Genomic DNA, 14,684 nt, shown 5'->3' on the forward strand with positions numbered 1-14,684 from the left:
TTGGCCAGCAGCACTAACCTCTCTACCACCATGTCATTCCCGCATTATCTGGTACATGTTGCCTATAGTATGCCTAGACGAATATTGATTTAGACTTCTAAAGACAAAAAAATGAGGAAGTAAATGTAACCTTTCTTCCCACAAATACTGCTTGTGTATTGGTGGTACCTTTGCAGTTACAGATTAAACAAATGTGTAGCAAGCAGTCAACGTTATCAACCAAGTCAGCATTACACACATACTTTTAGCTTTATTCAGGTTATTAATACTGATGTTTCATTGTGGGTGTGCGGTGTTGGAGAGCTTCATCAGCAGCAGATGGACAGACTGCAGTAACCTTTATATATTGTAAATGATTCATTAGTCCTGCAAAAAATGAAAAAAACTTCAGGATTTTGCATCTGCAACTGATGTGACTCCAACTGGTCAGTTTACTCTGCAGCACCGCAGAGCTCTGGGTGAGGTTGTTAGATCTGAAATAAATCACAAATGATTAGCCATTAAATTGTCAATGTTGTCCAGTGCTAGGCTGTAAAACTGATTAAATCTGCTCTTATCCTTTTAAGTGCTCCTTATCACTTTGGGCGATTGTAATATCTACAGTACATTTATAGCCCTAGATGTAAATGCACAAAACTTGGCATTTTTTTTGTGGCTTTCTTCATTTTTTTTTTTTTTTTGCTTGTTTCTTAAACTAATTCAGACCTTTGACTTTCACATATTTATTAATGCCATCTTTACCTTTATTTTTATTGTATCCTTTTTGTTATTTATTAAGCAATTTGAGTACTCAGAAAGTGCTACATAAATAAAATGTATTATTATTGCACATTGCCAGGCATTCAGGTTTGATTGCTAGCATGATCTGTGAATGTATGGAGTTTTAGTTGTTCTCCCTATGTGCATGTAGTTTAAGTAAATAAAAATTATTAAAACAATTTTTTTTCCAATTCTGGTTATTTTTGGATACACCCTTGTATTGTTTTATAGTTGGATATTAGAAGTGTGGCATTAGGCACCCTCAATTGGCAGAATCTGTTTATTCCTACATGTTTTGCTAAATGACATCCTCCTAGTTTAGGCTCACAGGGACCTCCCCAGGTTTTGCATGTTGTTTATTAAGTGAATGATCTGACATGTTGCTATAACAGATGTTAAGTACTCAATACCGGTCTATTCAAATGGCGACCCATAGGCCACATGTAGCCCAGAAGCAACCTCTGAGCAGCCCAGCCTGTGGTCCTGCTGGAACATAACAAAAACTGAGAAAACCTCAGAAATTCCTACATAAACTCCTAGAGTAGTACAGAACGTGATTGCAATACTCTGCGAAGCCTAGCAACATTCAGCGCACAATGCAGCGCATTGTGTGTCTTGAAGTGGTGGTAGTAGTCTGTGATATAGTGATTTTTTTTTTTTTTGAGGGTAAGCACCAGTATGTTACAATGGCAACTTGGCCACGACAGCTAGTTGTTGCATCGTCTACATCTTAATACATAATTCGCCTGCCTCCTCACTCACTCACTCACATCTGTCTGAAGCCGAATGCACAGTCGCCTTCTGCGCAGCTGCCCGAAAAACCTTACGAGACCGACATCCAACCCCAACATCGTGGCAGGCGGCGGATTTACGCCCGCAAAAATTCAAAGAGAAAGACGACTTCGATTAAAGCTCTAGAGGCCTGAAAGGTGATTTCGACTACAGCACGAGGCCTAATTACGCATTCTGATTCAATTACGCATTCATTCAATACACCTATATCAGGTTTGTGGTGCTTATACTTATTACTATTCCATATTGTACTGGAACAGTCATCATTCAATATTATACTATAGGCCTGGAAAATTCATCAACTAACAGTACAAGCCTGTACAGTAATGAGTAAAGCTGACTACAATCATTACAAAACAACTTCTTCGTTACTTATAATTTGTTCTTCATACACTGCTGACACAAACTCGTGCACGTTTCATCTTACGTTGTCGAAACGGGCTCTTTGTCTAGTATTAAATAATTCTCTAATCAATTGTGTGCAGTATTCTTAATTGTATTCTCATTTTATCAAGTAAGTTCAAACCTGGGTTTTCAAAAATGAATCTAATTATTACTCCAATGAGAGCCTCGTTACTGACAAACAAAGTCGCCACATTTCTCTTCAATCCTCCTGACGTATTCAAGGTTATTACAAGGATGACGATCAGCCATTGACACTCAAAGCAAAGAACGAATTAGAAAGACTGCATTGGATAAAAACATGCAAAAAGTTTTAAATTTTTCTTAAAACTCAATTAAATTAAGTACTGATTGCTTTGCAGGACTACATTAACAGCTTTTTTGTAGAATGTAGAACTCATTATTAACCTGAGGTTAATATTCTTCGATTTCAGAAATTCTGTGTTTGTAATTTTAAACTATCATGCACAATATTATGCAGTACAAATAAAAAAGAAAATTCTATTATTTAGGTCACTTTAGCTGTCATCTAGAATACCATTATCAAAGTGTAAATTTGACATTAGGTAAAACCCTTAAACACCTAATTTCAACAGGTGCTTTCCTTTCTCTTCCTCAGTAATGGGAAATTAAAGGAAAACCCAACATATTGTAGTTATGTCAAGCTACACTCTTATCTGCTTCCTCCAACACACAGGTTTGTACTAATCTCACTCATCTGCAATATTAGTGGAAGCTGCTTTAAGCAATGTCTGACAAATCCTGTCCAAAGCTCCAAAATTACATCAGGCATGGAAAAGAACTAAGTTGGTTCTCTTTGGGTATACAAGAGGACTGGAGGTGCCAAGTTCATTCCACATCAGCAATACAGCACCTTCTGTCCTGCAACTTTAGACAGGTTTACAGGCTGTCTGTTAAAACAGAATGCACAAAGGAGTGACAGAGTTAATACTTTTACAATAAACCAGACATTTAATGCAGCCTAATATCTTGCAAAAGAACTCAGAGATGCAGCACACTTCAGAATAGAAGAATATAAATAAATTTAAATATTAGTACTGGTTCAGACTGACGCTGATGTCTGTTGCATAAGGCATAATCCACAAATGTGATTAAACAAGCCACTTAACCAGATGACTACATGTCCATCAAACATGGTGAAAGATGCCAGTAACTGCAATGTACACCCACCAGGCTGCCAAACATAATAGGAATTCAAAAAAGTGCTAAAACATATACAATCATATGAAAAAGTTTGGGAACCCCTCTCAGCCTGCATAATAATTTACTTTCAACAAAAAAGATAACAGTGGTACGTCTTTCATTTCCTAGGAACATCTGAGTACTGGGGTGTTTTCCAAACAAAGATTTTTAGTGAAGCTGTATTTAGTTGTATGGAATTAAATAAAATGTGAAAAACTGGCTGTGCAAAAATTTGGGTCCCCTTGTAATTTTGCTGATTTGATTGCATGTAACTGCTCAATACTGATTACTTGCAACACCAAATTGGTTGGATTAGCTTGTTAAGCCTTGAACTTCATAGACAGGTGTGTCCAATCATGAGAAAAGGTATTTAAGGTGGTCAACTGCAAGTTGTGCTTCCCTTTGACTCTCCTCTGAATTGTGACAGCATGGGATCCTCAAAGCAACTCTTAAAAGATCTGAAAACAAAGATTGTTTAGTATCATAGTTTACAAAAAGCTATCTCAGAGGTGTAAACTGTCAGTTTCAACTGTAAGGAATGTAATCAGGAAATGGAAGGCCACAGTTGCTGTTAAACCCAGGTCTGGCAGGCCAAGAAAAACACAGGAGCGGCATATGCGCCCGATTGTGAGAATGGTTACAGACAGCACATAGATCACCTCTAAAGACCTGCAAGAACATCTTGCTGCAGATGGTGTATCTGTACATCGTTCTACAATTCAGCACAATTTGCACAAAGAACATCTGTATGGCAGGATGATGAGAAAGTAGCTCTTTCTACACTCATGCCACAAACAGAGTCGCTTCTTGTATGCAAATACTCATTAAGACAAGCCAGATTCATTTTGGAACAAAGTACTTTGGACTGATGAGACAAAAATTGAGTTATTTGGTCTAACAAAAAGCGCTTTGCATGCCAGAAGAACAACACCGCATTCCAAGAAAAACACCTGCTACCTACTGTCAAATTTGGTGGAGGTTCCATCATGCTGTGGTGCTGTGTGGCTAGTTCAGGGACTGAGGCCCTTGTTAAAGTTGAGGGTCGGATGAATTCAACCCAGTATCAACAAATTCTTCAGGATAATGTTCAAGCATCAGTCACAAAGTTGAAGTTACGCAGGGGTTGGATATTCCAACAAGACAATGACCCAAAACACAGTTCGAAATCTACAAAGGCATTCATGCAGAAGGAGAAGTACAATGTTCTGGAATGGCCATCACAGTCCCCTGACTTGAATATCATCAAAAATCTATGGGATGATTTGAAGCAGGCTGTCCATGCTAGGCTGCCATCAAATTTAACTGAACTGGAGACATTTTGTATGGCAGAATGGTCAAAAATACCTCCATCCAGAATCCAGACACTCATCAAAGGCTATAGGAGGCGTCTAGAGGCTGTTATATTTGCAAAAGGAGGCTCAACTAAGTACTGACGTAATATCTCTGTTGGGGTGCCCAAATTTATGCACCTGTCTAATTTTGTTATGATGCATATTGCATATTTTCTGTTAATCCAATAAACTGAATGTCACTGCTGAAATACTACTGTTTCCAAAAGGCATGTCATATATTAAAAGGAAGTTGCTACTTTGAAAGTTCAGCCAATGATAAACAAAAACCCAAAGAATTAAGAGGGGTTCCCAAAATTTTTCATATGACTGTATTAGGCTTTTATAGTTGCTTAACTAGGCTCCAATATTTTGGCCACATCACCAACAAAGAGGTGCTTCGAAGGAGTGGTTCATGCAAGTTCAATAACATCGTCACACACCAAAGACTCTGACTGCCTGGCCACATCCTTCACATGGAGAACAATCTGATCCCTAGGGTGGCAATGAGATGGACATCTTCTGGTGCCAAATGACCATGAGGACCCTCTGAATTACTTGGAGAAGAATTTTCAAGCAAGACCTGAAGGCACTGAACACAACATGGGATGACACCAAAGCACTCGCCCAAGTTCGAAACTACTAGAGAACCCCTGCTGCCCGATATGCCAATTAGCATGGCAGGATCTAAGTCTAAGTAAGCAAGCTCTAGTGCCTTGAAACTGAGTAACTGAAGAACTGAACACTACCAAGTTAAAGCCAGCAAATGCACGTTGGAGGGCAAAAGAAGTTAATCAGTAATCTTGTCATACTGCTGCACTGGTCTCTGGTGGCAGAAATGAGCAACTGCTCCCATATGAAAGTGGCCATAAGAGGTAGCCATTGTAAAAAATTCTCAAAATATTTGTGAAGCAAGTAGTCTCACGGGGCCAGACATGATTCTCAAATGAGTGTTCATGTCTGTGGACAACCCCTTTATAAAGTTTATATAAAGTTGTCTAACTGACCCAACCCAGTTTTATGCAAAATTTACTCAAGGTTGTCACCATGTAAAACAGCAATGAAATTAACTTGCTGCAATTTCCTACATATACACATCACATAATTATAGGCTTTTACTCTGGAAAAAGCTTTGTATGTAACCATAAAAAAGTAAAGAATTTTGTTGTATTTCATAATGAGTCTAATTACAAATGGAACACTGTCGGTCCAGTCTCACAGCACTTTTACAAACCAATGAACCTCGCATCATGTCACAATTGAGGAGTCCCAAAAAAATCCTTGTGAATTTCTGGAAATATATTGTAATATCTAATTTCAGTCTTTTAGTTTTACCAATACATCATGTGTAAATTATTAAAGATTAAATTCATGTAAAATAACTCACATAATGGCATGAGTTTATACAGGATACAGGTAGCTAGTACAAAGGAGAGAATATAAAAATGATCATATGAAGAATTCATAAAATAATACAAACTGGTTTACATTAAATGAAAGAACATATGACAAAAAGTAAATATCTTGTTCTTTACATAATTTGTGTCTCAGATTTTCAGAGGCATTTATTACATTGTACACTTACTTTATCCTCACAGTTTCCAAATAATTTTTTCCTGAAAAAGGAATCTGCACTTTTCTGTTCAGTGATTTTTATTTTTAAGTTACTTTGAACCTCAGTGATTTTATGATGAAACTCAATTGTCTGTAGTCAGACATGTAAAATAGAATTGCAAAGATTTCACAGAAAACCCATACTGTATAAAGTTAATGCATACCCAAAGTCTTATTTCTTTTCATTTTCCAGAAGTTGTCACACTTCTAAGGAAAAAAACATTGTTAGCAAATTACGAACACAATGAAATATTTAAAATAATTAAAACTTTTTTCTTCCCTATTAATTCTGATAGCATACTTTATACATTTAAAAAGCTTGGTTTATACTTTATTCAGGACTGCACAAAAACAGTCATGCTAAATTGACTTTAGAACATCAGAACAGCTTTGACAAGAACGAGCCATTCAGCCAAATAAAGTTTGTCAATCCTGTCCACTTAAATCCTCCAAAATAATTTGTTATTTGAATGTCTACAACATCCTAGGTTTCAAGGGTTTGGGGGGGTCGCACACCAAATAAGACAAATTATTAACAATTCTGATTCCTGAACACCTAAAAGCTAAAATTAACAGGTAACTGTAAATCCCTACTAATGATTTCAACTATCATTTTTAGAACTCATTTTCTGGCACAGTCCAAAGGCAATAAAATCAAGAAACTGAACTTCAGCTCTTACTGTAAAACTGATGGCTGCCTTATGTATTCTGTTACAACATTTTGCAGGTATATGATATCATGTGCTTTTCACAAGGAGAAAAGGCAAAGGCACCGATGTTGGGGCTGTGTACCCTCCAAAATTTACAGCAAAAGGTAGACAGCGAGTTCGAAGTCAAAGACCACAATGTGCAGCCAAATCTTCAGTTTAGTTTAGTATTTGGAATTCAAAGCAGTTGTCATTTATAGATTCATTGGTAATCTGAAGATGTACACACAGGGCTGTTAATGTTAGTGGATAAAGTTTCAACTTTACAACCATATGAGTAGAGAACAGCAAAAAACTAAATAGAAGTCATAAGCAATTTGGAGAGGCAACAGCCATGTGGTCAGGATTAAAATGCTTGGACTTTTGGAGAGCCCTCTTTTGAACGTGAATAATGAAAAGAAAAGAACACTTTAGGAATGGATTATTTTAGGAAAAACAAATATTGCACAAATCTGAGTAGAAATGACTACATTATAAAAATGCATTTTTTTCATCTTTGACCCATAGTTAATGCAGATTACTTACACAAAGGACAAATGATTGACGATGTGGAAACATTTTTCCAGATGGGAAAAATGGATGAGTAGCCCTAGAAGTGTCTAAGATGATACATGTTTAAAAGGAATAGAAAAACTACATTAAAATAATAACTGGTAGGAAAACTTGAGAATGCAATGGAAAATAAAACGCATACAAACTGTGAGGAGGTAGAGAGAGAGAAAGCCCAAATCTCCTACTTCTATATTTGGCAGAATAGCAAATAAATAAATTCAAAATAATAGGATGTTCTGTGAGAGTATAATCAGCTCTTGTAGATACATGTTTCTTATGCTGGAAAACTTTCCCAGCATTAGCATCTTTCTTGCATGACTTTTTTTTTTTTAATAAATTTGTTTTGTGGTCTAAATTTCACAAAACACTGTGTACCGTTTGAAGTGAACACTTTTTTTCTCTCCTGGGAAATGATCATAGTATATCAACAATCTACTATGAGACCAGACAAGGCCAGCCTGTCCGTCCCAGCTGCAATAAATGTGACACTGATCAGTTTATGTATATATATATATATATATATATATATATATATATATATATATATATATATATATATATATACACACACACACACACACACACACACACACACATACACACAGTAGTATTGCTTTCTTTCATCTTGCATCCTGTCCATCATACCAGGAAAATCTACAGCAGTGAAGGATTTGTAAAGTAGATGGATCTCATTGCCTTTTTTTTTTCCCTTTAGACAAGTCTTTTAATGAGGTTTATTTCTTCAGCATTTACAGTGCTAATAATCCTTTCAAGTGGTCCCATTGTTTTAGAAACTTCCTGCCTTTTAATGATTAAACTCTTCAAATTATAGAGTTGGAATTATGCTGTATTTGTAATCTTGTTTAAATAGTATTGGACATGTTCTGTAAATAATGCCATGTATGCAGCTTATTATAAAATACAAAAGGAAAAAAAGGATTATATTTGAATGTTTCCTTTAAAATTATAGGCTAATGGAAATGTTAATATTGCAGCCATTAGCAGTGGCTAAATAATCTACTAAATTAGATGTGCTGCATTTGATTTTAACTTTTTTAATATTATTAAAGTACTAACACATTCTTTTTCACGTGGTGTTTCACATGCAGTAAAACAAATTAATCTCCTTGATTAAACCAAAAAAAAACATGCCACTGTGAAGTCTAATTAACATAATATTTTAGATATAGGACAACAGATAGGATAACAGATTTTAGGAGTTTAGAATGGAGCTGTAAGCACAGGTTGCACAACTAAAAGTCTTTTGTCTGAACTCACGTCATCTGATGATGACAGAATTACATAATTTTTTTTTGCTTTAAGAAACACAATAAACAGACCCTCTAGACCTAATTCAGGATGTTCAAAATCCCAGAAAACACTCTCAAATTAGATCAATACAATTCAAATAATTCTACATTAACATATAACACAGGTATCTGTAGTAATTTTTCAGAATCTATGTTTAAGAATGTGTACACAAAGTTGAATGAATGACACAGTTGAGGTATATTGTCACTATTTATATCACTTAAGAACAGCTGTGTTTCAACCCAGCCACAGGGAATGCACAAACCAGTGTGTTTCTTCGTGCCAGTCCCAAGCTCAGAAAAATGGGGAGGGTTACGTAAGGAAGGGCATCCGGTGTAAACTTTTGCCAAATCAATATGCTGACAACAATACAAATTTCCATACCGGATCGGTCGAGCCCTGGGTTAACAACAACCGCCACCAGTACTGTTAGCCAACAGGGTGCTGGCGGAAATTGGGCTACTGTTAGCTGAAGAAGAAGAAGAAGAAGAAGAGGGGGGAGATGTGTCCAGAGGCAGGAGGAGAGGAAGAAGGTAAAGAGAGTGGAACTGAGGGAAGGAACTTTGAATGTTGGCAGTATGACTAGTAAGGGGAGGGAGTTAGCAGATATGATGGAGAGAAGGAAGGTTGATATATTGTGCGTGCAAGAGAATAAATGGAAGGGGAGTAAGGCCAGGTAGATCAGAGGTGGATTCAAATTATTTTATCATAGTGTGGATGGCATGAGAAATGGGGTAGAAGTTATTCTGAAGGAACAGTATGTCAAGAGTGTTTTGGAGGTGAAAAGAGTGCCAGACAGAGTAATGATTATGAAGCTGGAAATTGGAGGTGTGATGATGAATGTTGTTAGTGCATATGCCCCACAAGGTGGGTGTGCGATGGATGAGAAAGAAGTTTTTGGAGTGAGTTAGATGAAGTGATGAACAGTGTACCCAAGGGACAGAAAGTGGTGATTGGAGCGGATTTCAATGGACATGTTGGTGAAGGGAACAGAGGAGACGAGGAGGTGATGGGTAGGTATGTTGTCAAGGACAGGAATGAAGAGGGTCAGATGATAGTGGATTTTGCCAAAAAGACGGACATGGCTGTGGTGAATACGTATTTTAAGAAGAGGGAGGAACATAGGGTGACGTACAAGAGTGGAGGAAGATGCACACAGGTAGATTACATCCTATGCAGAAGAGTTGATCTGAAGGAGATTGAAGACTGCAAAATGGTGGCAGGGGAAAGTGTAGTTAAGCAGCATAGGATGGTGGTCTGTAGGATTACGCTGGAGATCAAGAAGAGGAAGAGAGTGAGGGCAGACCCAAGGATCAAATGGTGGAAGTTGAAAAAGGAAGACTGCAAGGTTGAGTTTAGTGAGGAGGTGAGACAGGCACTGGGTGGCAGTGAATAATTACCAGACAGCTGGGCAACGACAGCAGAAGTAGTAAGGGTGACAGCAAGAAGGGTACTTGGCGTGACATCTGAAAAGAGGAAGGAGTGTGACAATGCAAGTTCCGCTCCTTTACTCCCATCTGCCTTTTGGGAGCTCTTGAATCCGACATCATCAGTAATGTCACTGATGAGCTAGGCAGCTAGGCACAACAATGCAAGGGGATGGTGCAAAAAGTGCAAAGTGCTTATATTTAAAATCAACAAACAAAACAGTGCCCAAATAAATAGTGCAGTGTGCTTTAGAAATCTTCAAATAAATAATCCATAAAGACAAGTGAAAGGGTGGAGGTTAAAATCCAATAGAAAAAATCCTTAAAAAAACGAGTTTAAAACAATGGCTGGAAGCAGTCTTTTAAAACACAACCCGATGCATTTCTACTTGTGACTCCCCTGCTTCTCCCGTCCAGGCTATGCACCAAGGGAGCCACCCTACCTACAGCTGACCTTCATTCTACCTTCTTCTGCTGGTCTGTTTGCCTTGCCGATCCCTAGTTCCGGTAGGCTTAACCAGACCGTGACTTGGGACGTGAAAGCCCCAGTGTGAGCGCCCTGGTTGCTGGGGAGCCCAAGTCCCGACTCCTGCTGCCTTCTCGGCCTTATGCGGCAAGCCATCCTCCTTCCGGTCACTCCTGCTCCTCACAAAATGCTCAGTGGGAGCGACCACAATCGACTGCTCCCAGGGTGCCGGCCAAACACCCAGGCTCACTGCTCAGCTGCCCGCGAGCCTGTGCTCGCTTGTTCTCATCTCTTGGACCAGCTCCCTGCCTTCTCTCCTTCTTTAACCTCCGTCCGCTTTCTACCTTTTCTCTCCTCTCCTGCTAGCCACCTTGCACTTCTATTTATCACGGGGATGTGGATCAGGTGTGGCAATTAGCAGCTCCCGTCACCAATTACGAATGCGGACGACTCCTCACCTGTGCACTTAAGCGAGGACCTCCTGCATCACAAATTCCCCCGGGAACCGCTTCTGGCCACACTACCACGCCCCCTCTCTGAGCCGCGAGTGCAGCGATTATTTATTTAAAAAGTGGCCCTATTGACTTGAGCTGTGGACCCGCTACACCACGAGGAGGAAACGAAAACCTGGTGGGGAAATACAGGAGAGTGTACAGAGGAAGAGGATGGCAAAGAAGAAGTGGGATAGTCAGAGAGATGCAGAAAGTAGACAAGAGTACAAAGAGATAAGGCGTAAGGTGGAGAGAGAGGTGGCGAAGGCTAAAGAAAAGGCGTATGATTAGTTGTAAGAAAGGTTGGACACTAAGGAGGGAGAAAAGGACCTGTACCGATTGGCTAGACAGAGGGACTGAGCTGGAAAAGATGTGCGGCAGGTTAGGGTGATGAACGTACTCATAAGCAAGGAGAGTGTGTTGAGCAGATGGAAAGAGTACTTTGAGAGGTTGATGAATGAAGAGAACGAGAGAGAGAGAAGAGGTTGGATGATGTGGAGATAGTGAATCAGGAAGTGCAACGGATTAGCAAGGAGGATGTAAGGACAGCTACGAAGAGGATGAAAAATGGAAAGGCCGTTGGTCCAGATGACATACCTGTGGAAGCATGGAGATGTTTAGGAGAGATGACAGTGGAATTTTTAACCAGATTGTTTAATGGAATCTTGGAAAATGAGAGGATGCCTGATGAATGGAGAAGAAGTGTATTGGTGCCAATATTTAAGAATAAGGGGGATGTGCAGAGCTGTATTAACTAATGGGGGAAAAAACTGATGAGCCACAGCATGAAGTTATGGGAAAGAGTAGTGGAAGCGAGATTAAGAAGTGAGGTGATGATTAGTGAGCAGCAGTATGGTTTCATGCCAAGAAAGAGCACCACAGATGTGATGTTTGCTCTGAGGATATTGATGGAGAAGTATAGAGTAGGCCACAAGGAGTTGTGGACCTGGAGAAAGCATATGACAGGGTGCCTTGAGAGGAGTTGTGGTATTGTATGAGGAAGTTGGGAGTGACAGAGAAGTATGTAAGAGTTGTACAGGATATGTACGAGGGAAGTGTGACTGTGGTGAGGTCTGCGGTATGAGTGACAAATGCATTCAAGGTGGAGGTGGGATTACATCAAGGATCGGCACTGAGCCCTTTCTTATTTGCAGTGGTGATCACAGGATGACAGACAAGATTAGACAGGAGTCCCCGTGGACTATGATGTTTGCTGATGACATTGTGATCTGTTGCGATAGTAGGGAGCAGGTTAAGGAGACCCTGGAGAGGTGGAGATATACTCTAGAGAGGAGAGGAACGAAGGTCAGTAGGAACAAGACATAATAAATGTGTGTAAATAAGAGGGAGGTCAGTGGAATGGTGAGGATGTAAGGGGTAGAGTTGGTGAAGGTGGATGAGTTTAAATACTTGGGATCAACAGTACAGAGTAATGGGGACTGTGGATGAGAGGTGAAAAAGAGAGTGTAGGCAGGGTGGAATGGGTGGAGAAGAGTATCAGGAGTAATTTGTGACAGATGGGTATCAGCAAGAGTGAAAGGGAAGGTCTACATAACAGTAGTGAGACCAGCTATGTTATATGGGTTGGAGACGGTGGCACTGACCAGAAAGCAGGAGACAGCTGGAGGTAGCATAGTTAAAGAAGTTAAGATTTGCACTGGGTGTGACGAGGATGGATAGGATTAGAAATGAATACATTAGAGGATCAGCTCAAGTTGGACAGTTGGGAGACAAAGTCAGAGAGGTGAGATTGTGTTGATTTGGACATGTGCAGAGAGATGCTGAGTATATTGGGAGAAGGATGCTAAGGATAGAGCTGCCAGGGAAGAAGAAAAGAGGAAGGCCTAAGAGAAGGTTTATGGATGTGGTGAGAGAGGACATGCAGGTGATGGGTGTAACAGAGCAAGATGCAGTGGACAGAAAGCTATGGAGACTGATGATCCACTGTGGCAACCCCTAATGGGAGCAGCTGAAAGAAGAAGAAGAGGAGCTGTGTTTCATAGGTTATTTTGTCTGTGTGCATGAAATGTTGCATAGTACAGCAGTCAAGCTCAAGTTCATATTTATTGTCATGTTCTCTCATACACAAATACATTTTGTATATTTGCAGATTTCTTTTTCCCATTAGGGCACAAGTTAGCTGCCTTTTTCAGGATCACATAGACAAAACAGAGCAGGAACTGACCTTGCAGCCCTAGTAACAACAGTAAAATGCCTGCCTAATATTACAATTTTACTATTAACAGATCTGTAGTGACTGATAATGGGCAAAACAAATGCTGAATGACTTACTTGTTAGCATTCTGTAGATCACGAGACCAGCCCAATCTTGGTCCAGCAGTTGCTCTAACACCTCCTCTTTTAAACTCAGTTTCAGACATCTCGTCAGGGTTAAATGTAGTAGACTGACTCCTTTTAAGTCTAAAAGCAATTACAGAAAATGCATTGATGCTGTTATTTAGATGCAGATAAATTTAAGGAACCAGATGAGAGCACTATTTAGAAAAATTTAATTGTGCTACTAATTTAGCACAAGAAAGGTGATATTAAAACAACAATGTAATACATTTTTTGTTATGTATGTCCATGTAGTTGCAAAGGTGGAAAATGCTTATATGTAGACATAATGTGATGAAAGTCAGTCTTATAAATTTTGGGCAGTAGCAAACAAAATAATAACACACAACTGAAGCTGGACTAACATAGATAGCAATGAGGATTAGAATTCAACAACAGACTTTACTAAGATCTGGTTTATTGTTCACACTGTCCAAATTACATGGTCACTGGTATCTGGAGCCCATGTTGGTGGCTTGAGGCACAAGTAAGAATTAAGCCTGAATGTGGTTCCTATCATTGGTTGGGATGCCAGTTAACCTAACACACATCTGTGGGATGTGGAAGGTAAACAGGTCATCTACCAAAAGATCCATAGAGACACAAGGAGATGGAGCAAACCCTACAACAGACTTTGGAAAGGCTGCTGTATTAATGACCAGGCCATTTTACTTGCCATGCATATTTAGGTCTGATAAATGGAAGCATCATTCTTTAGTCCTATAAATTACTTTGTTTTATTAAAGAATGTATTTATTATATATTCAATGTGCTTTGAGAAGTTTGTCATTGCTATATCTGCAGAAAATGAAGATAACTCTCTTCTGTAGTCATCTCTTGCAAAACAATGAATCGAGTATTATATCTTACATCTGCATTTTAATACAAGTAACACTTACTATATAGCTACTTTTTGCATTTATGTAGACATACATTTTGTAGTCACAATGCTTTATAATCCAAATCTGATGGACAGGCATCGCAAAACATGAACATCTTTGTCAATGCTCCAAATGTGCGATTTATTACTAGAGCCAGTGGTAAATAATAAACTTTGTTCAGAAGCTTCCTCATTCGACTCCTTTAATGAAACATGGCCAAACCTGAGACCACAAAAATTAAAATAAGCTTCAGAAATGGCTTTATTATAAACAAAAATGTGATGCAAACATAATACAAACATTTTTAATCCTTTGTGCATTTGTGTTTTTTTTTTTTTGTAAAATATCATTTTTTTATAGCCATTTTGGAAAACTTGTTTACAGCTGCCAGGAAAGTGCATAAATAATCCTCAA

The 14,684-nt window shown here is 38.9% G+C and overlaps 1 protein-coding gene across 3 annotated transcripts in view; it reads right to left on the bottom strand.

Moving 5' to 3' along the window:
• The window catches only part of ppfibp1b (PPFIA binding protein 1b), a 229,520-nt gene that overhangs the window by 15,784 nt on the left and 199,052 nt on the right, over nt 1-14,684 (bottom strand). For all 3 annotated transcript variants that reach the window (XM_051934515.1, XM_028816186.2, XM_051934519.1), the window contains one exon: nt 13,345-13,473. In XM_051934515.1, the coding sequence (XP_051790475.1) occupies nt 13,345-13,473 (129 nt within the window). The remainder of the gene's footprint in view (nt 1-13,344; nt 13,474-14,684) is intronic.

The sequence above is a fragment of the Erpetoichthys calabaricus genome, chromosome 1, assembly GCF_900747795.2.
Source record: "Erpetoichthys calabaricus chromosome 1, fErpCal1.3, whole genome shotgun sequence".
In the NCBI taxonomy this organism is placed as follows: domain Eukaryota; kingdom Metazoa; phylum Chordata; class Cladistia; order Polypteriformes; family Polypteridae; genus Erpetoichthys; species Erpetoichthys calabaricus.